The 27,783-nt window shown below is 33.1% G+C and overlaps 1 protein-coding gene across 1 annotated transcript; it reads right to left on the bottom strand.

Annotated features, from left to right (window-relative positions):
- Nucleotides 1-1,756: 1,756 nt before the first annotated feature.
- On the bottom strand, nucleotides 1,757-21,065 carry LOC124354924 (TM2 domain-containing protein almondex-like). The gene is made up of 6 exons (XM_046805735.1): nucleotides 21,046-21,065; nucleotides 17,391-17,488; nucleotides 16,679-16,813; nucleotides 12,980-13,101; nucleotides 9,986-10,129; nucleotides 1,757-1,940 (listed from the first exon to the last, which is right to left on the bottom strand). Exons 2-6 carry the CDS (start codon nucleotides 17,469-17,471, stop codon nucleotides 1,805-1,807), a joined length of 618 nt encoding a protein of 205 aa, XP_046661691.1. The 5' UTR covers nucleotides 17,472-17,488; nucleotides 21,046-21,065; the 3' UTR covers nucleotides 1,757-1,804.
- Between the last annotated feature and the right edge of the window lie 6,718 nt (nucleotides 21,066-27,783).

Below are 27,783 nucleotides of genomic sequence, written 5' to 3'. Positions count from 1 at the left end.
ACATGTTACTGCTTTTCTACATAGTCTCCCTCAACTCTCACACACTTTTCCCAGCGTGAGGATAGCTTATGGATCCCTTCTTCATAAAAGATTTGAGGTTGTGTCTTGAACCAATTGCACACAAATTCCTGTACTTCCTCATCACTTTCAAAACGGTTTCCACCAAGTGCTTCTTTGAGAGGACCAAAGAGGTGAAAGTCACATGGAGACAAATCTGGGCTGTAGGAAGGATGTTCCAATGTTTCCCAATGAATTTGGCGTAATTTCTCTTGGGTCAAGGCAGCTGTGTGAGGCCTAGCATTGTCATGAAGCAAAATGACATCTCTGATTGGCTGATTACGCCTTTTGTTCCGAAAGGCTGCTTTTGCTTGCTCAAGAAGTTGACAGTAATAAGCAGCGTTCACAGTACGATGTTCGTGTAAAAAGTCAATAAGCAAAACGCCTTTGCAGTCAAAAAAGATGGTGGCAAGAACTTTCCCAGCAGACAACCGTGTTTTGGCTTTCACAGGGTGAGTTTCGTCTTTCCTTCGCCACTCCATTGACACCATTTTGGATTCAGGAGTGTAGTGATGGACCCACGTTTCATCACAGGTTATTATGCGATTTAAAAAACCATTCCCCTCTCTCTCAAGCCGATTCAAAAGCCTTTGGCAAATGTCTCTCCGGGTTTGTTTTTGATCGAGAGTCAGAAGCCGAGGGACCCATCTTGCACAAATTTTCCAAAAACCCAGATGCTCTGTGACGATGGAATGCACACTACCATGACTAATTTCCACTTCACTGGCAATTTCATCTATCGTTAAGCGTCGATCATTTTCAAGAAGTTCACGAACAGCACAAATGTTCTCATTAGTCAAACTGGTCCTTGGACGCCTATTGTGACGAAGTTCACGAACAGCACAAATGTTCTCATTAGTCAAACTGGTCCTTGGACGCCTATTGTGACTTTCATTTTCAACTGTTTCACGTCCGCCTTTGAACTTTTTAACCCAATCGTACACTTGAGAACGTGATAAAGTCTTATCCCCAAACTGAGTTGTCAGTCTAACAAAAATTTCACTTGGTTTAACACCTTCGTTTGTCAAGAACTTAATGATAATTCGTTGCGCAACTGCAGGTACAACCTCTTGTTCAGACATGGCTACAATGACAAACAAAACAGCACTGAGAACGCATTGTTGCAGCTTTCCCCCTCCCCCAGGCTGCCCCCTACCACTACTGCAACATGGCTACCTGCTACAACCTGGACGTTGGGTATAGTAATAAAAGTCCTGTTTATATTTGACTGACCCTCGTATTTTGTGAGACAATAAATATTTTTGTTAGTCAAAAAGTAACTTAACAATTTTGGTCCTTTAAAGGGATTAACATTATAAATAAGTAAACTAGTTCATGGATAGAAACTGATACAGTTATCCTGGATTTCAATTCTGTATTCATCAAAGTTCCCATTATTTGCAGTGTCCATTTTTTACTTCTACCATACAAATTATTTCTGATACATCCATCTCGGTAACTATTTTTCTCTTACCAGTTACCTACTTTTTGTCATATGCCCATAAAATTTATTTTATAAGGGGGGGGGAGGCTTGCAGTTCAATAGGAGGCATGGTACAAAATTGTTTGGAAACTCCTGATGTAATTCTTGTTTATCAAAATATATTTTAAGAATTATTTACAAGATTTACATTCATGAAATTGAATTTATAATATTTAATTTATATTAGACTGGAGTATAAAAAAATAACAATAGATATAAGTTATTGATAACATAAAAACATTTATTATACTAAAAAATAAATAATTAAATATACAGTGAGCCATCTGCCGGTCCTAAATAATGAATGGCAATAAGTACAACATCAATGAGTGTCCATACTCCAAGACCACCGAAACTAAATAGCTTCCCAATGCCTTCTTGCCAATGTCCAAGATAAAACCTGAAAAAGCCACAAAAACAGAATTTGGAATAAATTGGTACAATTTTAATATTGACTAACTTATCTAGAGTAACGTAACCCTATTCACACATAGAACCATTGTTGTGTCAACAGTTTAATCTGTTGTGTACCAACTTCATTAGTTATGGCTATTTGCTATCTGACTCGAAGAAACAATAAAATAGTTTCAACATGTATTTTAAAATAAGTTTTCTATTCCATCTACTCTCAACAAATACTACAGGGGAATTTTCAATAAAACGTTTGCACCTTGAAGGGACTATACAATTAATTAGAAATGAAAAGGAAACATTTGGTAAGTAGATTAAGGTTGAAAGACTGGTTTTCTTGAGGTTAAAACTATACTTGTATAATTATATAATACAGGACTGAGAATCATACTATTCTAATTCTAGCCCACAGCTAATGAGATTATGACCAAATATTTAATTCATTGGAAGCTATTTTCTTGATTCATGTTTTGTCCCACATCTTGTGGAAAGGAAAAGTCTGAGAAAACTTACAAAAATTGCTTATTTTTGACGGGGAACCAAAAACAGTTTTCTAGATATAGAAACAGAACTTTTTCCACTAAATGAGACCCAACTGATGTTTTATGATCCTTCCAGAAATTCCTAGTATTATATAAAAACTAAAACCCAAATATGACTATGAATCCAATAAATTAAGACAGATACCTGACAGCCCTTCGTAATTATGAAGTGACAGGATCTATCGATGACAAGGAAGAATCAATAAGATATAAGAGCCCATACTGACAATAAATCCAAGGCTACGTGGGAAGTCACATACACAACATGTCCAAGAAAGAAAAATCAGTGAACAAAATAAAGCTAGAAGTTAATGGAAAAATAATTTACAGCTCTGTAGAAGTAGTAGACAATTTTAACTCTCACTTTGTACAATAGCTGAAAAAAAAAACATTAGAAACAAACAGTGGGATACTGAGGACTATTTCACTACAGCCAGCACTTCAACAGCTCATACACTTTCGAGAAACAAATGAAAATTAAGTCAGAATAATCATTAACAACCTCAAATCAAAATAATCGTTTGGTTTTGCTCTGAAGAATCTACACTGCCCCTCATTGACGTATTCAAGTATTTAGAGATGGTAAATTTCTTCCGGCCTAAAACTAGCAAAAGTATATCCAAAATATAAAAATGGAAGCTAGTTAGATCCCAGTAATTACAGACATATCTCCCTTATATCCACTTTCTCAAAACTGTGGGTAAGGATCGTTCTCAGAAGACGACTGGACCACTGCGAAGACCATAATTTACTGACAAACTATCAACATGGCTTTATTAAAGGTATGTCAACCACCACAGCAATAATCAAAATGGTAGAGTCTCTTATAGATAGTATTGAAGAATGGAATTTAACAACTAGAATATTCCTAGACTTTAGTAAAGCTTTGACTGTCTCAGCCATGATCTCATCATTTGGAAACTGGAAAACTTGAGAATAGCAGGAATAGCAAAAATTTGTTCCAAAGTTACCTAGAAGGAGAAAACACAACTGGTTGAGCTATGACAAACAGAATATCTAATTATGTAAAATCTACTCTCCTACCTGTAAGCTGAGGCATCCCGCAAGGAACCGTTCTTGGACCTGTACTCTTATCCTCTTTATTAATGACTTACCTCAATACATTTGGAGATGCATGCTTAACCTTGATGTACACCAATGACACAACTCTGGTATTTATTGGAACCTCAACTGAAAATCTGGCAATCACATCCTAGATATCCCTCAAAATGGCCTACCAGTACTGTCATAACAATGACTTAGCAGTAAACACCATAAAAACTGCCCAAATAGCTTTTTGAAGGAGATCTGAATGTGTGCCATGGTAGGTCACAATGAATGATGAAGTCAAGTTTTTGGGCATAACTCTTGATAAAAACCTATCCTGGACCTTCTCATGTAGGCACACTCTGTACAAAGTTAAGTTCCAACCTCTTTGCAATCAAAATCATCAAAGCTACTGGCGAAACAACTACAAGAGCTGCTTATTTCGCTTCATTTGAGGCTTACATGAGATACGGTTTAGTAGCATGGGGAGGAACCTCAGCTGGTCAAATTCAAAGGATTCTCGAAAAACAAAAACTCGCAGTCAGAATACATGCAGGATTGCAACCACTTGACAGCTGTAGAGAAGCCTTTAAAACCCATAAGATCCTCACTATACGTTCAAGAAACTGTAATGCATGCAGTAAGAGAATAAGAATATGTTTATTGTCATAGAGCTTACACGAGCATCAACACAAGTCATGTATAAAATATAAAAACTAGCATAAGTCCAGACCAACGAACTATACTACTGGAACGCGCACTGCCCATAAGCAGCATGTTGTGTTTTCCGGTCGCACACAGCTGTGCGTTACTGGTGTATCCATGGATTTGCAGGCGCTTAAAGTGGGCAAGAACTCACCAAGTTCTGTACTCCATGCCAATGATGCTGATCTTAGAACACATTAACTTTTTATTGATTTTAAATCTAAGGGTAAATTAAGTAGATCAAGTGATGATGTACGGTATTGAAAATTGTAAAATATTATTATTTACTCTAGTTATCTCAAACAAATGCGACCACTTCTAAATTGACAGGAAGCCACGAGTTACTTTGAATTAAAACTGTGACTAAACTATTTTTTTTAAATAATATCTCATCACATCGAAAAAACAAAAACTTTTGACATTAAAAAAGAAACCAACTTAGAAATAAGGCAAAAATATTGGTCAAAATAATTTTATTTTCTAACACGTAGATTAAGTGTGTCATGTTTGTAAATTTTTTGTAGTTTATTTTGAAATAAAATACTGTCAATAAAAAGTTGTTTTTTTTTTCATCTGGGTAATATTTTAATGCCTGTAATATTTGTTTCCGACTTTGTAAGAAAAATAAAAGTCAAAATCTCAGTTATTTTGATATTGCACAAAAATCAGTTTTTTTAACAGAAAATAAAAATCCACGGTAAAAAGCAGCTACTAACATTTGTAATAATAAATAAATTGTAGTATCTAACAATTGTATTAAGTCTACAAGGCGTTTTAAAGTGATATTAGATCATTACTATAATGCCTGCCATATGGGCGGAGTTAGTTCTTGCCCATTTCCAGCGCCTGCAGACTCGGAACGCAGCCCAGGATTTCGGCTCGGTTTCTCCGGCCCAGAGCGCGTTCCATTATTATAATTCGTTGGTCCAGACAAGGAAAATTTGGTACCCAAAACATGAAGTTACCAAAACAGTCACGCCACAATTTAAATTATTTTAAAATATAAATAAACAAATTAAAACAGGTATGTAACAAATACCAACAACAAGTAAAACACAGCCTCAGAAATTACAATAACAGAATTATACAACATTGATAAATTTTCTAATATAGTTTGTATAAATAAAAAACATGACATTAACATTTAAAATCTAATCATTAAATTAAATAGGTTATGTCTAGAAACTAACAGTTCCACAGTCAAAAAATTCTTTCAATGAATAAAATGGATTGATTAAAAGCCAGGAATAAAATTTTTGTTTAAATTCATTAAAACTATATTTTGAGATAAGTGGTCTTAAAAATTTGTATACTTTCAAAGCGATTACTGTGTGACTATTAATAGTTTTGTTTAGTCTATAAAATTCTCTATGGATACATTTTCTCTATTTCTGGTGTTATACATATGTCTGTCACTGTATGTCTTCAGAGGTTCAGGATGTTTGAGTATGTAGGTTACAATATCAAATACATATAAGTTAAATATAGGCTAGTTTGAATTTTATTTGCAATAAAAATTGGTTTACAGTGAGCTAATGGTTCACAACGTGCAATAATTCTAATGGCTTTCTTTTGTATAGTAAAAATTTCTGATATCCTACTGCAGTTTCCCCATAGAATAAGGCCAAATCTGAGCACTGATTGAAAGAAAGCAAAATATGCCGTTCTGAGGTAATCAGTGTGCACACAACACGTGAGACGTCTTAAGAGGTAAACAATCCTGGAGAGCTTAGCTGATAGGTGATCAATGTGGGGACCCCATGTTAAATGATCATCCACACATACACCCAACAACTTCACATTATCCAACAATTCAATATCAGAATAAATATTGTAATTTACTTGTCTCAGGCTAAAAGTTATATGATGTGTCTTGTTTTCATTCAACAAAAATCCATTGGAGTTAAACCACAATGATGCTTGTTGAATGGATTCCATTGAAATTTGTTTCAATTCATTCAGTTCATTACTACTACTTAAAATGGTTATGTCGTCTGCATATAATATAGTTTTGGAATTGACTGAGAAAGGTAAGTCATTGATAGCTACCAGAAACAAAAGTGGTCCGAGAACAGAGCCTTGAGGAACTCCATACTCAACCAAGAGCTCTCCTGACCACTTTCCCTCGGCAAATAATTTCTGTCTATGATTACTTAAGTATGATTCAAAAAAATTAACATTCTCACTTAAACCATAATATTTTAATTTCATAAGGATGTCATTGTGATTTACATAATCAAACGCCCTGCTCAAGTCACAGAGAGTGGCCTGAGCAAAGTCTTTGTTTTCAAAAGCATTTAGCACAAATTTAACAAGGCTGTCTATTGCGTCAAAGGTGCTTTTTCCTGACCTAAAGCCAAATTGTGACATACTCAAGAAGTCATTAGTTTCCAAAAAAATGCTAATTTGATCGTATACAAAAATTTCAAATAATTTTGACAGTATTGGTATAACAGATACTGGGCGGTAAATATTTGGCTCGTTCTTGGGCCCCTTCTTATAAATAGGACAAATACGAGCTATTTTAAGTTTATTTGGGAAAACTCCCTAAAGTAGGCAGAGGTAAACAGTATGAAAAAGGTTCTGCTAAAGTTGTTATCACCTGTTTTATAAGAAAATTTGACATATCTAAGACACCCAGTCACCATTACAACACTAGAGCAAAACACGAGATTATTCCGAACCATAAGTTGAAGTTTTTTGAAAAAAAACCTACATACATGGGAAACAAATTTTTAAAAATACATCCCACAAAACATAAAAACTGAAAGTGGCTCTAAGTTCAAAAAAAATCTAAAAGAGTACCTAATCAACAAAGCTCTCTATTCCATTGAGGAACTATCCACCTCTCTTTATAGTTTCCAAGATGCTTGCAATCAAGTACTAGCTGTACTTAACATTGTAAATATTATTTAGGTAGTATTTAGAACTTTGACACTATTCATTGTATCACATGTGCATAAAAAATTAATAAAGAATTTTGAATTGAATTGAATATCATATATATCACAGCTATTGGAGTTACTCAGACGCTTGGCAGCATTTATTACGTCATTGGGAGATATATGTTTCCAAGTAAATGAGAAAGATGGAATGAAATGTTTCTGAACAAGATCTTGAGTGCTCGGAGTTTGGTTTGACATATTTATTTTTTGTTTAATATTTTTCACGGAATTTATAAAGAAATCATTAAAGTCATCAGGAGGTATACCACTTGTTACTTTACTACCATTTTCTATGTTATTATTTATTATTCTCCATGCTGCCTTACACTTAATATTACTGGACTCTATAAGTTTAGAATTGTACAACATTTTAGCATCTACTATTGCCTGTCTATATTCTCTTTGTAAGGTCTTAATATGTTGCTGAAGTTCATTGCTGGTAGTATCTCCATTCAGTGACTTTAAAAAGAAAAGTCTATCCCTCATGGAAGACAATTCATTGTTGAACCACTTAGTTTTTATTTGTGCATAATTTTTTCTAAACTTAACTGTTTTAATTTTTTGTAGAAATTTGATATTAACTAAAATAGAAAATATTACTTCAAATACTAACTCTGCATTGTATTTACCTGAAATACAATGAGAGATCAGGTTCAGCCAATCATATGAAGCTAATCTAATGGCTAATTCATTGATTGCAGTTTTTGGAAAAGAGACTGTTTTACAGTTGGAGTCAAATTTAACAGCTACAGTGTCCTCATATTTGTCATAAATTTTATTTGTCCGATTAATTAAAATTGCATCATGGTCTGAGAAAATAAAAGGACCTACATTACATGACAAAATATATTTTCTATGACAGTTAATAAAAACATTATCTAAGCAGTTATGACTTCGTGTAGAGTTGTTGTTCAAGTGATAAACATCATGTTGTCAAAGGATGTTAAGCATACTTTTGACAGATTTGTTATTTGTATTTACATCAAAATTAATATTTATGTCCCCACCGACTATGACAGTATAGTTTGGCCACTTAGATGTATAAGAAAGCAAATTTTCCAGGGTTTCAAGAAAAATATTGTAATCGCCTGCTGTGGAGTGGTATAAAGATATTATTAAAACTTTCAATTCATCTATAAAAACTGCACAACATTCAAAATGAAATTCTATGCAGAAACCATTCACGTCACATGGTCTTGACTGAACTTGATCATTTACAAAGATCAGGCAACCACCTCTACTATGAGAATTCCGGCAGTAGGCTGAGATGCAACTAAATCCACTTGGGAATGATGATGGCAATTCAGCAGGTTTAAACCAATGCTCTGATAAACAAATGAAAATTAAATTTGAAACATTAGTTAAAGAGGTCTCTAAGAGTAATGTTTTGTTTCTGAGCCCTTGAACATTCAAAAACATACCAAAATAATTGCTAATATGGTTATTATGATTCTTATTTGCTTCATATGATAGACTATTGCTATTAACTAAGGCTTTGTTACATGGTGTTTGTTTTTCCTTAAAAAATAACTATTTTCAGCCTGAGGCTCTCTTGTAAAATGATTGCACTCATTCACTAATTTTTGCGTCAAAATAATTTTGTCAGTGTTTGGTGTATTAAAGCCCTGTACCGGTGAAGAAATACTATTATTCACAAGAGTTGAGGACAGCAGAGATGTTCCAGGACTTTCCTCCGGAGGGAGACAGGCAGAGTATCCTCGTACAGGTGTCTGTTGATTTGTCTCTAAGAGTTGGATATTTGGCTCCGACTGGGACGACTGCTGTAATTCTTCCAAACTATTCTCTCTAGAAGTGTGCCTGGTAGTCTGCCTTGGGAAGAGTGTAATCCTGCAACTGCCACAGCTGTTCACAGTTGAAGGGGAACTGGTGGTATTCTCCTGTGGAGTTATCTTCAAAATCGTTTGACTGATCTCAGGGCTTTTTATGTGACCTGGTGGGGGTGTCGTCTGCTGGCCACTCTCACTACTATCCAAAGCCGGGGGATCTGCAGATGTTCCTGAAGGAACATTTGATGTTAGGGAACCAATAGCCTGGACTATTGTTCTGGCAAGTAATCTTTTCCCCATCTTGTTTAGGTGCATTCCATAGCGAGTAAAATACTGTTTTCTAAGCTGAGTATTGTCAGTAACACCAAAACTGTTCATTTCTTTGAGTTTCTTGTTTGAAATTGCAATCTGTTTATTAATGATATGTGTCGTTCCTAGGTCATATCTTGGAAACATTGGAACAACTATAAATTTGGTGTGGTTATTTTTCTGACAAAATGTATGAATCTGCTTAGGAATAACCTGGGCAGCTCGACGATTTATGTAGGCAACTCGGTTCATATCATTCGCCCCTCCAATTATAACAGCCACATCCTAAGAGGGCCTACCAAAGCGGGGTTAAGTTCACTACAAACTCTGAGACACTACTTTGTATGACCTCCCAGCACATCGACTGTCATAGTTAAAAAAAAAAACCCACATACATAGAGAGGAAATTTCACAACCACCTGCCATCGGAGCTGAGAGAGATAGGAGATAAGGAACTCAAACTGGCACTCCATAAATGGCTTGCTGACCACCCTTACTACTCCATAGAATAAATTTTTCAAAGAGCATTTGACATTTTTATTTGCAATGTAACCTTTTGAATCATTACAAACCATTGTATTTTGTGAAACAAATTTGTATTGCTTACTTTGATACTGTTCTCAATGAACATTATGTTAATAAAGAATTGTCTATTGTCTATATGATATCAACATAAGTGAGGAAAACATAAAACATTACCTGTCTGCTCCAAAGCCACCCAGAGTGACACTTAATATCAGTGCAGTAGACCATCGGTAGCCCCCGGTCCAGTTGCATGGAAGGTTCTTGAAGAACGTCCTTCGACCCAGACATTGTATGTCTGGTTTCACAGTGCAGTTTGTTCTGGAATTAAAAAAAAAACTTATTTAGTGTTGAATTACACTATTTTTAGAATATATTAATTATACCAGCTCTTTGAGACCAACACTGCATTGAGAAATTCTCCAATTGTGTTTGTTTAAAATCTGATTTAGTTCTTTGTTTGAAGGTTATTTTTGACGATGGAAGGAAGGATTGTGAAGGAAAAAAGATTTTTCCGGACATTTGCCATCGTTCAGTGTCCCCCTTCCTTTTTATTTCCGCCATCTTGTTTTTGTCTGCCGTGACGATTACCATTGGTTGTGCCCTCTGGTCAGTCGTAGGTGGTTAGTAGACGAATGAAGACGTATTGTGGCCTGTATTCCGTAGTTCAGTTTTAACAATTAGTGTTGTGTATAGTTTTTTATTACGTGCATGTTAGTGAAGTTGACAAACATGGTGGTTGTGATTCCTGACTTAGGCGTGCCACAACACTTTGGTAAGATTTGTTTATTTTAACCTAGTTTGTAATTATGTATTAGGTTAGTTCTTTACCTGAAGAAGAGATCAGATTGCAGATCTCGAAACGTAGTGTTACTGATTTCTTGTTTCACTGAACGATGGAAAATGTCCGGAAAAATGTGATTTAGGTTATAAATCAAAATACAATAATGAAATACACAACAGTGATGTTTTACTGATTAATTTGTTATTTAGTTTATTGAATAATAATGTGTAATAAGTATGCACAAAAATTATAAAGTTTGCAATACAAATGTTGGTTTACTGTGTCTGGTCACGCACTTCGAGAGAGCACGAAAAAACGGGACTTTTTCCCAATACTTTTGACACAGGAAACTTGGCTTAGGAATGAGTTTGGCTACATCACTACGTTCTGACCAATTAATTTCTCAAATCTGCTTCAAACATCTGTTCGTTGATAAATGTTGCAAAGAAAGACCGATGCTATCATTGTTTGTGACATTTCTTACATAAATGTAAATATACCAAAAAGTCTTTTATTAACAGTATTCAAATAATAATAATAGGTCTAGTTGTTCTCATCTTGGGATTTTGTGTTATGTTGGAGGAAACTGCATCCTATGAGACAGCTCCGCAATAACCACTCACCACCATTTTAAGACTTCTACAATTTTCCTAATGGACTGAGGCAGGGCGTTGTATAATGTGGACACAATATTATCTGCTAATCTTTCCCCAAACACAGTTTTTATTTGGGGTAATTTGAATCTTGGAGTGTTTCTCAATGTAGTAGCTGTATATTGTGTATTTGTAATCGTTAAAATAATTTAGGAATATGCTAAGTTTATAATAATTATTGGTGTTAGGGTATTAGCTGTAGTATATAACCAGTTATGAACATATTTACCAAATGGCATTTCAAGAATTGTCTTTTGTACCTTTTTAAATTTATTTAAGTGGCACTCTGCAGCTGTTCCATACATTATTATATCATATCTTATATAATAATAGATTCAATGAGGAATTTATATATTATTAATTAATTCTGGGAACTGATGATGTTGATTAATCTGTAGAAAGCAGGAATGCAGGAATTAATTTTTCTAATAATTTTTTCAATGTGGTCCTTCCATGTAAGACTGTTATCTACAACAATTCCCAGATATACACATTTTTCTACTAGTTTAATTTTAGGACAATCACAATGTGTATTTCCAGGGCGATGCAAACATGGACATGTGTGGTATATTATAATTGGGTTTTGTTGTATACCTGTACATTTATATCTTAAATGTATATTCATTAAGACAGTTTTGCTTGGATTGGTTATGAGTTCCATAGCATGTATCCATTTATTAATTCTGTCAAATGCCTTCTGAAGCATGTTTTAAGTTTTTATGAGATGCAATAGCCAGTAAATAATCTGCATATCCTCATATTTTAACATTGTTTACAACTCTAAATATATTATTTATATAAAGATTAAAAAGTACCAGCCCCAAATTACTTCCCTGTGGAACACCTAGATTGTAAAATTGAGTTTCACTATATGTTTGTTCTATCTTTACTTAAAATGGCCTGTTATTGAGGTAAGATCCAAACTAGGCCAGTGAAGATCCAGTAATACCCACCCATTCAAGTACCTTACTCATCTTCCTAAAGTCAATAGTATTGAATGCTTAAATCAATGAAGAGGACCAGAATGTAATACCCTTTATCAACTTGAATATTAATGTATTCACAAACAGACTTTAATAGGCTATGAACACTTTTCCCTGTTAGAAATGCAAATTGACTATCACTTAATACAGAGCATTCTACCAAAAACTTTTCAACGACTGAGCAACATAAACCTCAAAAATCTTTTCTAGGCTTGGGAGTAAAGCGATTGTTCTATAATTTTCATAATGTCTTATAAGACCTTTCTTGTAGATAAGTCTCACAACAGACGTTTTTAATGGTTGATTAATAATTTATTAATTGTGACATATATTGTGTAGTTCAGTTTTAATAATTAGTGTTGTGTTTATTAAGTGCATGTTTGACACACAACATGTTTGTTCTGATTCCTGACTTATGTGTGTCACAATGCTCTGGTATGATTTATTTATTTTCATTTAGATTGTAGTTATGTGTTAGGTTAGTTATTCACCTGAGGCAGAGATCAGATTGCAGATCTCGAAACGTAATGTTACTGATTTTTTGCATCACTGAATGATGGCAAATGTACGGAAAATCCTATTTCCTTAACAATGTCTTAACCTCTTTTCACTCACTGATGATTGTATTGACTCGGTATTTGTACTAGATAATCTTCAAAACATAAATAAACTTGTTATTAATTTTTGAATTGGGTAATTGGGAATATTGAAAAAATATTATTAGTGCAACGTTTAGAATAATATAACAAACCTGTAATAGCTTTTAGGGGAAGAGACTGAACTACATCCTCCTTTTAACACACAGGAGTGTTCCCAGTGATCTGTCTGATAGCAGTAGCGACAAATTATTTCTTTTTCAAATTCCTTTGACCCCTGTGAAAAGAAATACAAAGTTCATATTCCACCATTATCAAACCTTTATTATGTTATACCTTGTAACATGATTGTAAATTCTGACTGACACAATTCTTAATTGATTGAAACAAAACTTGATAGAGATTTAAATAAACAAGGCATGGATGAGTCCATTAGCCCTCTCAACCAATGAACTCTCAAGGTGGCACTCATTTGAATTTGTGCATAATTTCTTTTCATTACTTACACTTTATTTGATATGTTAGGATTTTAAGAGCAGTCATTCAAAGTTTGGAAAAGTAATGGTTTATATTTAAATTATTAGGCATTGTCAAGCAAAACAAAAAGTGATTTTGAATTCTTACGCTTCATTTACAACAATAGTTGGTCTTACAAATTGTAAGGTTTCAAAATAGCGGCCCTAGGTGGTTTTGAGAAGTATACAGTATTTTCACCAGTGCAAACATGAGTAACCAAGAGATTATACTATTCATTGCACAACTTATGTATTTAACAAACAAAGATATTAAAATAATATACAATTTTTTTAATGAAATCACTTCAGAGGTAATTATCAGTCTTGGGTGTGCGTAGCCATCAGAGGTATCATCCTTTTTCAAGTAACACCAGGCCTCACGGCAGTTTTCACGAGGGATAAACTGGAGTGGTCCCACTGGAAATACTTGAACTCCCTCCTTACAGCAACGATCTATTTTCATGTAACTATTGTTTTGTTTGGGCTCTTGGAAGAAGCAGTGGGAGGGAGATTGACCAGAGCTCAAATAAATGTAAAGCTGCCTGGAATATTGTTAAGAATAACTGTGCTCTGAATAGGAAGCCTAATATAACTCGGATATCTCCTTCAACTTTTAATAATTTCTGTCTAGACTCTGTTAAGGATATTAAAAATCAAATATTGCCTACTGATCTGCCATAGACTTGGTAGTGAATTTCAGTAGGGTTGATTCAGTATTTGTGTGGAAAACATTGTCTACAGAGGATGTTCTAAGGGTAATAAAAAAAACTTAACAACTCTATTAGCCAGGATTTAAACTTTATGTCAAATAACATGATGAAAAAAAATCATGAACTGCATTTTTAAACCTCTAACCATCTGAATAGACCGCTGTCTGAAAGAAGGCATTTACCCTGGCGAGTTAAAATTAGCACATGTTTGTCCAGCGTACAAAAAAAGGTCCTAGAGACAAACCAGACAGTTACTGTCCTATTTCGATAGTTCCTGTTATTTCAAAAGTGTTTGAAATCATTATTCATGATCAAGTAAGTGCTTTTCTTGAAAATAATTGTATTTTGTCCAATTTTCAGTTTGGCTTTAGAAAACTTAGGGCAACCATGGATGCTGTGGACAAGCTTGTTCATCAGGTATTGTATGTCTTTGAGAATAGACTCTTTGCACAGGCTACCTTATGTGATCTGAGCAGGGCCTTTGACACTGTATGTCATGGGGACGTGTTGTCGAAGCTCGAACACTATGGCATACGTGGGGCTGCTCTTAGCTTATTTAAGTCCTATCTTGCTAACCATAAGCAGAGGGTCTGTATTGATGGAGAGTGGTCACAGGATATTGAGCTTGAGTTTGGTGTTCCCCAAGGTTCCTTGGCCCTCTTCTATTCCTAATTAGCATTAATGATCTTCCCCTAAATGTTAGGTCAAAAACTTTGATCTATGCTGACGATACCTCTTTTATTAATCATAGTGATAACATATACGATCTCAGTGACACTGTTAAGTCTGTTATAGCTGATGCATCTGCATGGTTTCAAACAAATGGTTTTTACTTAAATCACGCTAAAACACTTTTTAATTTTACAAAAAAAAGCCGTCAGAATACCACTGCTAATGCTGAATCCCTTTGACCACTGCAAACCTATTTTCATAGAACTTAAAATCAATACTGTTATTAATCTCTACATCCTTGATCTTGTTATTTATGCTCTTAAAAAATCCCCTGTTTTGATGTTTAATGAAGATGTTCATAATTATAACACAAGAGGTAAAAATAATCTGTCTTTTGGTCACTGAAGGTTGAGCAAAACTTTGATGAGTCATACAGTGATGTTAAAGAGAGTTTACAATAAGTCTAGTAAACTAATTAATAAGTATAACATGCAGACATTTAAAAATAAGTTAATTGCCTGGCTCTTGAGAAATCCATTTTATTCTTTGACTGACTTCCTGACATGTCGAGATTATTGCCTTTTAATTTAATAGTTTGTTATTGTTTTGTTATTTCATTAACATTTATCTTGTTACTTTGCTAGTCTCATGCCAGCCAGCATTGTTATCTATGAGCCATATTTATTCATTAGCCTCTTTTAACATTAATTTATTCGTTAAGTTTTATTGTTGTTATTTATATGTTGTTTTAATTTATTTGACTGTTAAATACTGCCGTTAATATTGCTCTCTTTACTGTTTTATATTAATTATTTTTATATTGAGTATTTTATAATATTACGTATATTTATGTAAGTTTTTATTTTAACCACGCTAGTCTACAGAACCACAAGGATCTCATTTCTACTTTGTTATCTAATGATTGCCACTTCTTAAAATTATTTTAATATATGTTATTAATACTTATTAATAGTTCTTTGACGAGGCATTTGATTGAAATTTGACTTTGTCACTACATGTGACTGCCATACGGCAATAAAAATGATTTGATGGTTTGTAAGTAGAGGAACGCAAGCACAATTAGTTCATGATTTAAGCTCATAGTTTCTTTAAAGAAGGAATCTTAAAGCTTCTAAAATTAAGAAAAATATGTATAGAGCATGCAGCAGACTACATTGAGAAAAGTTAGGAGACATTATGTGTGTTATTCTATAAGTACAGTAATAAATATATATATTACAAAAGTCTGGTTTATACTCAAAGTTTCTAAAATTAATATTGCAGCAGACTACATTGAGAAAAGTTAGGAGACATTATGTGTGTTATTCTATAAGTACAGTAATAAATATATATATTACAAAAGTCTGGTTTATACTCAAAGTTTCTAAAATTAAGGAAAATATATATAGAGCATGCAGCAGACTACATTGAGAAAAGTTAGGAGACATTATGTGTGTTATTCTATAAGTACAGTAATAAATATATATATTACAAAAGTCTGGTTTATACTCAAAGTTTCTAAAATTAAGGAAAATATATATAGAGCATGCAGCAGACTACATTGAGAAAAGTTAGGAGACATTTTGTGTGTTATTCTATAAGTACAGTAATAAATATATATATTACAAAAGTCTGGTTTATACTCAAAGCTTCTAAAACTAAGGAAAATATGTATAGAGCATGCAGCAGACTACATTGAGAAAAGTTAGGAGTCATTTTGTGTGTTATTCTATAACTAATAAATCTATATTACAAAAGTCTGGTTTATATAACTGACCTTATAGCAATCATACATCACTGAAAGAGTTTAAAAGAAAGAACTTAAAACATGAAAGTAAGACATTTAAAATACAATTCATTCAACATGATAGAATAAAATTAGAGAAAACCAGCCAATCAGTTTACTTGTATTCTGCTCTAGAGCTGTACATGCCTACTTTTAAAGCAACATACTTACTGTGCAATCAGGGACGTGAGCTTTACAAATTCCCTTGATTGGAGCTCCATAAATGCATGTTTCATTGAAAATACAACTGATACAAGGATCTCCAAGTCTTGAACACTCTATATTGCTGGGGCACTGGCCCTCCCTCTACATATAGATATAAACAAAACACATTAGAAATCCAGGTTTTATTTCCAGGTTAAATCCAGTATGCCCACAGGCAATATTGCTTACCATTTTAATAACACACACTCACAAAATAACACATTAAATAATATGATATAAACTTCTAATTGGTTTTTGACCAAACTTGTGAATAATGTAAGTAAATTGAACTGCTAATTTTGGGAGCCAACTCAAAAAAAGAAAAGCTGTAAAAATATAGGCACAACAAAATAAATTGACATTTCTTTAATTTTTAAATTAATTTACTTGATAAGCTTTAAGAATCTTATATATAATTAAATTAACATATTTAACATTCAAACATTTGTTTGATAGACTGCAACAACACACATTGTAAACTTAGCATTGATGCAACATTTCAATGTTTTTATATATATTTTTTCCAAAAATGGTCAGATAATTCAATTTTATGTTTTTGTTAGCCATATTTTAATTTGACACAAATAATTTTTAAACAACATAATATATTGTACTATTTAAAAACAATTCAACCAAATTATAGTTTTAACAAATCATTTTCTAATCAAATCTTACTTACAAACTTTGTCTTCATACTCGTTGACAGATCAGGTGATGGAGAAGATGTACTTACTTCTACCTTTTGTCTTTGAAGTATCATATCTCCATGTTCATCATCTGAAATAATATGAAAGTTTTTCCAATCTAAGAACTTACCATATGCATAATGTTTATATGATTTAAATATAAATTTTAATGCTTTCTATATTAGTTTTGTTACATGTTTACTTCTGCATTGGGTTCCTTAATTCTCAATTTTACCCCTTGTATCAAATAGCTTCCATCTAAGAGCATCAACAATAATGTTAAATTGTTCTCTTCTTTATATCAAGTGAATGCCCAAAGAAAGGTTTAGAACCCATTAAACCAATTTTGAACTCAGAAGGACCAAGCAAATCAGTACTAAACAGATTTATGTCCTTTGAAAGAATTATATACATATATATATATATATATATATATATATATATATATATATATATATATATCAAACTATATATAAAAGGGTTTAAACCAAACAGTAGAGCTATTTATTTTGAATCAGAACAAATTTCAGAGAACATAGAAAACAAATGTTCATCATCAATAAATTATTTTTTAGGGAAATGGAACAATTTGAATTGTCTTTGGATATATTAATGAAAACAGTGAACATATTTGCAAACTGATATTAAAGTGGTGTTTTATTTTCTTTCAAGATAGATAAAAACAGATTTATATGAATAAATAAACAACACATCCTGAAGTATTATTGGTACAACAGTATTAGCCGGAGGCCACTGTTTTTTGAAAAGTTGTTCTTTCCGGGGACTTAAAACAACTACATTTTTGGAAAGAACAGACTTATACTGTGAAAATTACATGTAGTTATGACGGTCCGTTCTTGTTTTCTTCTTTTGCAATTAGTTTAAAAACATTGCTAAAGAACAGGAAGCAATGTCGGCGAGAAGGAGGCCACTCTGTCTCTATCAAAAATAGTAGCCTCTGGATAATACCAAAGTACTGTATTACTTCATTAGCAATGCACCTCCAAAATCATTTAGTACAATTTATAGGAATAATAATGTACTACCAATAACCACTGATAAATCATCTTAATTTGTACTATCAAAAATAATGTAACTAATAGTACAAATAAAGAGTAATTTTAAAAGTATTATTGATATTACAAGAGTTAAATTATTCTTATTTTTAGCAGGATATAATAATATTTTTACTGCTTAGAATGATGTAATGGTGAAGTTGAAAATACTTGGTCTATATTGAAGTATCTGAATGCAAAATAAAGCTAGTCAGAGCATGCGTACCTAGTATCTTAGAGACAATACTGCCCACCTTGATTTTATAAATCAATAAACGTTCTATTTTTGTGGAATTGGGCTTGAGTGACCACCCATTTTCAAACCCTGTCTGTGATGTACTTTTTATTAGTACTATCGACCTTGTAGTATTGTATTGACTCTCATCTTTATTCTGTTTGATTAAACCTCACACAAGCCAGTACCCCATGAGGTGGGCAGAATAGGGCTACCAAAGTGGTTCAACTCTTGTTAAAAAAATTCAAAGATTTTTAATACTAATATTGTAATTGAAATAAGAATGAGATGTAAACAATTTTGAAAGAGTAGGAGATGCGTTGGAAAGATTATAAATCAAATAATATAGAAAGTTTCATGATAAATATTTAAAATTTAGATTATGGTTTTACTTGTATTGAAATATATGATGAAGAGCATCCTCAGTGTGTTGTTTGTACAAAGGCTTTTATCTATTACATTTCTACTTCTAACTCAAACAACACTTAGAACTCTTTCCTAAGTCTAGTTGGAAAACCAAGAACATTTTTGTAACGGTAGAGGTATGAACAAAAGCACAAAAGTTTATTCTGCTTGGTTCTATTGTACGTGACTCAAGGGATCGTCAGTTGGCAGTTCAAATGCCAACACAATTTGTTGATAATTATTATTCTTCTTCTTTGCAACCATGTAAGTTATAAAGCGATCAGTGAATATGTACGTGATCATGTCTTGAAATCAACCGCTTGGATATACAGCAATAGCAGTTGAATCGGGTAGGGCACGATAAGCGGACCCGGTTTTTATATCGGAATTGGCAAACGCTATTACTTAATCATAACCATCGACATAATCAATCGATACTGATTAATTATTTTTAACTATTCACCTTAATAATCTATATCAACAGCTGTAAACACTTTCAAATAATACATTTATAGGGTAATATTTCTATTTTACAGAAGTAAGTATTAAAAATGGCAGTCAATTTTAGAAAACTATACGACATTGCTTTGAAATATGATAAGACATGTTTTTCGTGGCTTCAACATGTTGAATTCGTACAGAAAAACCCATTATGTGAAATTTGTGGGAAAGAAACAACTGTAACTGTTAGAGGAGCAATATGGTCATCTTCAGTTTTTTTCTAATTTTGGTTATAATAATAATTTGTTTGATCACTGTAAATATTATAAATTCATATTTTAATTTAAAACATATGATTGTTATTGAGGACTAGGCCTATAGATACTTTGGTATCGATTGATAGTCTAGGATTTGAGATGTGAATATTAGGTATTGATGACTACATTCTTCGATATAAAAAACCGGTTCCGCATATCGTAATCACCTGGAGGACACAGGTTCTAGGATTACACAAAATATCTAAGAATGTTTTGAGTTTGCCTATTGTTAAGACTTTTTATGCTATTAAGATTTAAATGTATTGGAAATTGCTAATTGTGGTTTTGAGGTTATGTTGTAATGTTGAACATAAGCTATTTCCTCTAACTTCATGTTTTGATTTCATTACGTATTTCTTTGGTTTATAATAAAATTAGGACATGAAAGTTGGCAATAACTACTTCAAAACTGTTAAGACATATGAACTAAGCTTAATTAAGATAAGTTCTGTTAGCTGACAACCAACAAAAGAATTATTACAAAAATAATTGCAATTATACATTTTATAACCTTACCGTTTTGAGATGTAGAAACATAACTAAATTGACAAACGTAGATAAACACAAGATAATATAGAATAGATCTACTAGCATGTAATCCAACCAAAGTCATTCTAGATACTTCATCTACACAATTATATAAAAGAGTGAAGGAATCAACATCATTAGTGCTATATTTCACCGAAATGTTGATATCAAAGCTGTAACATCAAATTGGTATAACACCAAGCCAAACAATAAGTCTTAACCCTTCTCTCGCCGATTCGATAAGAGGTTAACTCAAACTTAGCTCAGTTGGTTTGGATTGACGTTATGTTACGTAAGTAGTGTAGTACTGGTCTCTGCGTTAACCTACTACCTAGTAGTCCAACGTACTTCTGACTAGTGACTAGAGATGAGGGTGAGACAGTATTTCAGTAATCAGTACTTTGTAACGGTTACTTTTCTCCAGTATCTATAACGGTTACTGAGAACCAAAAATACTGATGACAGATACTTTGTATCTAGTACTCTGTATGATTACAAGATACAAATATTTTCTCGTACTGATTACTTTACAAGTCCTGAAGTACTCATATCCTTACCGATACAGAATACTGAAATGGATACTTGAGGCTGACAAATACAATATAAATACTGCGATCGTAAAGCCCCAACTAGAAAATATTGCTAGTTCACAATGTAAATCACTTACCAACCCCGGTATCAGTGTGATATTATTGAATTAGTTATTGAGTACCGGTAATAAATGTATTGCTTTAAAGAAAACGAAACAGTGTATATAATACATTGAGTTAAAAGTGTTTAATTATGTAAACTGAGATTAGATATTTTATATTTTTACTTTAAATGAGAGCTTATTTAATTGTTTCATAATACAAAATTGCACCAAAGAAAATTAAAATTACATAACCTTAAAGAACACCCATTAGAACAGCCCATTGGACTCTATTCAAAGAAGCAAAGGTTCAATTTATCATCAAATTCATTAATTACACCTCAAAAAGTATAAACTTTATAATAATAATAAATTACCTATATTTATACATTTTTACATAAATGCATTGTACTTTTGAATACTATTAATTACATCAAAGAATTTACAAAACTGTGTTTATTAGGGAAAATACTCAGTATTTTAAGCGTTACAAATACGGAAATACTGATTTTTAAAGTCTTCTAGTATTTAAACTGTTACCAGTATGGAAATACTGGTTTCAAGTATCCAGTATTTAAAGCGTTACAAATACTAAAATACTGATTTAGAGTATCAAGTATTTAATCCGTTACCAGTAAAGAAATACTGGTTTCAAGTATATACTTAGTCTCTCATAGTACTCAATGAGGTTCAAGTCAAAATTATTTTGAACTCCACAAAAATAATCATTCAAATTATCAAGATTAACCTTAGGTTTAATTACCCTATCAGTTTGTTTACCAACACATTGATTTTTAATAACATCCCACATCTTTTTATTTGTACCCTCAGAAGAAATCGATGAGTGAAAATAGCTGTTTCGTTTATCTCTCAATAATCTTTTAACATCATTTCTCAGCACTCTGTACCTTTCCCATATATTAACATTTCTTGTTTTAACATGACGTCTATATTAAATCCCTTTCTCAGTCATCATATGTTTTACAACAGTATCCAGCCAAGGGCAAACAGGTCTCTTTATGTATTCTCCTTCCCGGAATATTCTTATTAAATAAAAATTAAGATTATTAACAACTAGTTTTACTTTATTATCAATAGATCTTTATTCATACAAATCATTCCATTGTACATTAGCACACCGGTTCGCAAAGTGTGGGGCGCTACCCCCAAGGGGGGCGCAATGAAGGTTCAGGGAGGGCCAATGCTTGATTGAAAAATTAATTTAATTTACTTACAAAATAATAAAGCAAAATTTGTATTTTTAAAATTACAAGTGTACGTATAATTTTTAGTCATCGTTGTAACAGTGCTGAATATATTATTTTTCCTAGTTTATCGGCAGTAAAATACTGTGAGTGTACACCGACACGTTTCCAGTACAGTGCTGGAGATGACTTGCGGTAGCGCCTGGTTGTTGTGGATTCCCAATGACTCGTGAAGTACAACCGTGACTGATCGGCCCCGGACTTTCCCGAAACCCCCACTACTACTACCCGTCCGCCAATGCGCCACGTCTAATGCAGTTCCATGTTTTGAACGTAGCACATTTTCATGTTTTATAGTTATTTTCATAGACACTTTGGTTTTGCGTAAGTAAGTACTTGAGCTTTTGAGTACAAGTTTATATATTTACATCGAAATGAAAAGGTTTCTTGTAACTGTGTAACAAGTTGTGGAAGTGGAGGCAATGGACTGAAAAGATGAACAGCTTTGTAAAGAAGCTAAGTTTGTACGAACGCGGTATGTAAAGTGACAATAGTGAACTATTTCCTAATCTTAAAATTGTTGAAGAAATGGATCTCAAAACTATTCCAGCTAACCCAAAGAAATGCTTTCTTAAACCCTTAAAAATCTTCAAATCTCGTTTAAAACAATATTTTGATGAGGACGTTCAACCATTCGTCGATTAGTGCTCCCTCAACATGATAGAAAAAGAAAATCTCATTGATATCCAGGGTGACACTGAGCTTGAAAGTAAGTTTGAAGATTCTTCTCTCACATCCTTCTAGATTGGTGTACAAAAGGAACACTCAATCTTGAGTTAAAGCCATTGGAAATACTCACTCCATTCGCCACCACTTATTCTTGTGAAACTGGGTTTTCTGCTTCAGCTGCCATGAAGAGTAAATATCTCTCAAGACTGGATTTGACCAAAGACTCGGAGTAGCGTTTTCAGAACAGACACGGCGTTTCAACAAACTAAGCGTAAAGAGAAAACAAGCACATCCATCCCATTGAAGCTCTGTTGTTATTATTATTACTTCGAGTTATAAATAACAATTATGTACTGTAGCATCTGAAACAATAATAATAAATTGTAATTATTTGTATTGAATTTGTTGTTTGATTACGATTAAACCTATTGCACCAGTAGGCTCTAATGTAGTATCCATAAAATGAGCAAATCTAAGTAAATAAAAGTTGACTGTAAATTTACTGTAAAAACTTACTGTATGTAGTACGCTTACATGTAGGGGTGTCTAGCTATCAGCTGGATTGCAGAAGTATCGAATTAAAAAGTTTGAGAACCGCTGCATGAGCACATTCGGCTTTAATCTCCTCAATGTTAATATTCTTAAATTCTCTAACTAAATTTTTACTACTATTACTTATATTAACTTTTAGATCTACTTCCACATACAGTATATCATGTCATGGTAAAATACCCCGGATGCTAGAATCTGTTCACAATTCTACACTTTGTCCATGTCATTACAAATAACTAAGTCAAGCCATATCAAACTGCGGTAAATGATAGGTGAGTTGCAAAGGTAGGATAGTGAAACTTAAATTACCCACCAGATTTAGTAACTGCGTTTTGTAATAAAATGGTCTACTAGTACTAAGATCTATATTAAAATCACCTAGGACTAAGATATTCTGGTAATTAGGGACTAAAGTTGCTAACACATCACATAATTCAGCTAATTGGCCCGCTTTTCTCCTCGGCCGTAGATTAGTGGATATCCACGGCTCTAATTGAGAGATCACGGGTTCAAATCCCAGGGAGGTCCAATCATGAAAGGAATAATAGCCACAGTGATTTAAGCAAGCCATCATAGCCTAAGAGCTGAGGTTTAAAAGAGAATAAAAAGTCCCGCTTTAGGAGACCTATAAACTACATATAATAATAAATTTCAACCGTGGCATACTTCTACGATTAAATACTAAGGTTTTTTACAGTAAGTATGTTGGGGTGATATTATTTTATATTTAAACAATTGATTAATATGTAAAGCAACTCCCCCCTTCCTTACCCTCTCTGTCATTCCTTACAGCATTATATCTATTTATTTTATATGATAAAGATTAAATAACATGTTTAAGAAAGGTCTCGGAAACAGCTATGAAATCAAACCCACTATCCTTGATACGACTAAAGAAAGAATCGTAATGCACAATTAAATTTTCCACATTAACGTGAGAAGCTTTCAAACATTTTTTTATACTTATTACAACCAGCTGATCTCGTTCCTTTTTGAGTAATCAAGTTATCTGACATAACGAGGATTATAAAACATAAGTCTTGTAACATTAAATTTCACAGGTAAGGAGACATGACATTTTAAACATAAAACACAATAAAGTACAGGCAGGCAGCGGGTAGGCTGGGATTCTTGTCCTTTCTGAGGTAGCGTCTCTGCAACAAGCAAAATGGCTACTGGTCATGTGTATGTCTAGCCCCAAGTGGGGCTATTGTTGCGTTAAGTCGTGGGAAGTTAAATAAAACACATTTATCCATAAACAAAACTTTAAAATCCTAAAATAAACACCAAAACACGCTCATGCAGATTGTAACTAATTAGGTTAAAAATACATTTTTCTTGACATTATCTCATGTAGTTATGCCAACTTTTCCAAGTCACTGACACTTTCAACAGTCACATACCGATCGCCCTCATTTTCCCGCAGGAAGATGCGTCCATTTTTCATCCACAAATACGCGTATTGCTTAGTCTTCTTTACTTCACGCGCCGTTCTCAGTAGTTTGCAGTGCTCTCGAGTTAGAGTGTCATTGAAATGTATAACCATATCCAGGTTTGAAACCAGGGTCTAGTGAATTGAAATTTCTCTTCTTCCGACGAAAGTCAATAAATCGTATTTCATCACGTTTGCGAAGAAAACGCACAACAATAACATTCGGTTTTGCGGGATCTATAGAGATAGGTTTTTATCTGTAACAGTTATCGACCATTTCTTCCTCAAATTTAAATCCTATTACTTCTGACATTTTCTCCAGTAGTACTATAATATTTTCACCTTTTTCATACCGTATGCCCTGAATCTTAACTTCATTTCCCCACTCCCGTTGTTCAAAATCATAACATTTATTAGTCAATTCATAAACTTTTTTTTTAATTAACACTTTCTTGAAAAAGTGTTTCGATGTTATTTTACACAACAGTGAGCTTATTTGATACATATTCAATTTTCTTCGCATTTTCTTCCCATCAATCTGAATATTTTAGCAATGTACAATTAATTTGGTGATTGGTTTCCTTAATATCTTTACGAAAACAAATCATTTCATTCAGAATATCAGACAAGTTGACACCACTTTCCCTATCAGTCCCATCAGTAGACAGTGAACTGCTAGCTCCTGCCGGCTTTTCAGTAGTGTGGGCAGTGGGTGTAACCATGCTACGCAATTCCTGATTAATATTGTTATTGTCATCTACACAGATGTTGCAAAACCACGACTCCTTGATCTTTAAATAATCGTCCTTAACGATAACTTACACTGTACAATTGAGGTGATATAAGAGATTACAACAAACACATGCAGCCTTATAAAACTAGGAACTGTAAACACTAGGCTGTGTTCCTGTACAATATAAATTCATTCTCGCCTTCGAGATTATTCCAATCCAAGCATTGTGGATCCTATAATATACGATTGGTTTGGTTTAAAAAAATATGTTATAATTATTCTTGTTACAAATTAAGATACAGAAATAAACATTTTAGGATAATTAATGAATTGTGTTAGATTTTTTGAAACTTTACTACGTTTTAACATTAGCCGTACGATAACACCTTAGTCAAATAATTGCGTTGGATTGTCTTACGGAATGAAATTAAGACAGCATATTCCGCAGGATATTCTTGTTTTGACCAGACTACTTTTATGAGGGCAGTGACACCGTATGCTACACCAAAAGAGGGTCAAATAAACAGCTTATGTCTGATACTAAGTGCTAACTATAGAGGTGTGCCAGGCCGTTCCGAAACTGGAACCATTTCAGGCTTGGAAATAGTTTCGAGAGATAGTTCCAGTTCCATGCGTTCCGACATTGCTTGTCTACTTATTTAAGTTTCTCGGCGATTTCGTTCTGGTACAATATAATAATATGTTACGATATTTGAATTTTAAACACGAAGTCTATCTGCTGAAGTTGTTTTCGTGTATCATAGGTACACAGTTCCATAAAAATTAATCGCAAATATAAATTTAAATTCTAAATCCACTCATCCTTCTATACTGTCAGTATAGGTGATCAAAGTAAACTAAACAATGTTATTCAAACAACAACAAACACAGCATGAGATATTTCTAAACTGAATTGAAATTCACATACTTAAAAATAATGATATAAAATACAATGAATGTAATTGAAACATAATTGTAGGCCTACACACGCGCGCACCACACACGCACACACACACACACACACACACACACACACACACACACACACACACACACACACACACACACACACACACACACACACACACACACACACACACACACACACACACACACACACACACACACACACACACACACACACACAAGGTTACCTTGAAACAGTGAAATAAATATATATATATGTTAAAAGAAATTAAATTTATGTACTAAAACTTTACTACTTAATTAGTAGTACTGTTGAAATGTTGAAGATGGAGCTTGTATTAGCTAATATTAACTTAATTACATTTATCGAAAGGCCTCACAAAATAAAAGTTTTAAGTATTGGTTTGTGTGTTTTAAATGTGATTAAGTTAATTAGTACTGTTGATCCCAAATTAGAATTAAAATTAAACAGTTATTTTAAAATTGAACAATTTAAGAAATATGTTTATTGCTTGAGAGAGTCTTAAACTATAGCTGTGCGTACATGTAATCTGGTAAAGTTCATTCGTGAAGTCTACGGACACTAAAAGTTATATATGAGTTATTAGTTGTTAATAATGTTTTGAATATAGCAAAGAAATAATTAAGTACAGGTTGCTAAATGAAAATATTATGGTTGCCTGGAATCCAAAGTGGAACTGGAACTTTTACCAGCCTAGTCGTTCCGCTTAACAGATCCAGAACGCCCGAAACCATTTTGGCACGTCTAGTAAACCGTTCCGACGGTAATTATACAATTAATTATACTTTTTTTTAAGTATTAAAATTTGTAATTATTTTTTAAAATTATAAATCTCCCCTAAATTATTCATTTCAAAGTCTCCATATATGTATTCATTTTAAACCTCATATGAATACGAATACAGCTCTTGGATATTTTATTTGAATACTATTTGTCAGAATAAACGAATACTCCAGGTTTGAATTCAATTCTTCCAGAGAAATTGTATTCATTTCAAAAGTATTCGAATCCATTTTGATGTATTCGAATATGTGAATACTCTGGCTGTATTCGAATACTATTCGATTCTGTATTCGATTCTCCCATCACTACTGCTAACTTTAGTGATGGGAGGATCGAATACGGTGTCTTTCAAAAGCATCCTTGTATTCTAATACTTTATCTCCGTTGAGAA

This window comes from Homalodisca vitripennis, chromosome 2 (assembly GCF_021130785.1).
Source record: "Homalodisca vitripennis isolate AUS2020 chromosome 2, UT_GWSS_2.1, whole genome shotgun sequence".
NCBI lineage: Eukaryota > Metazoa > Arthropoda > Insecta > Hemiptera > Cicadellidae > Homalodisca > Homalodisca vitripennis.
Note: the sequence above shows the minus strand (reverse complement) of the source record. Positions and strands in the feature narration are given on the sequence as shown.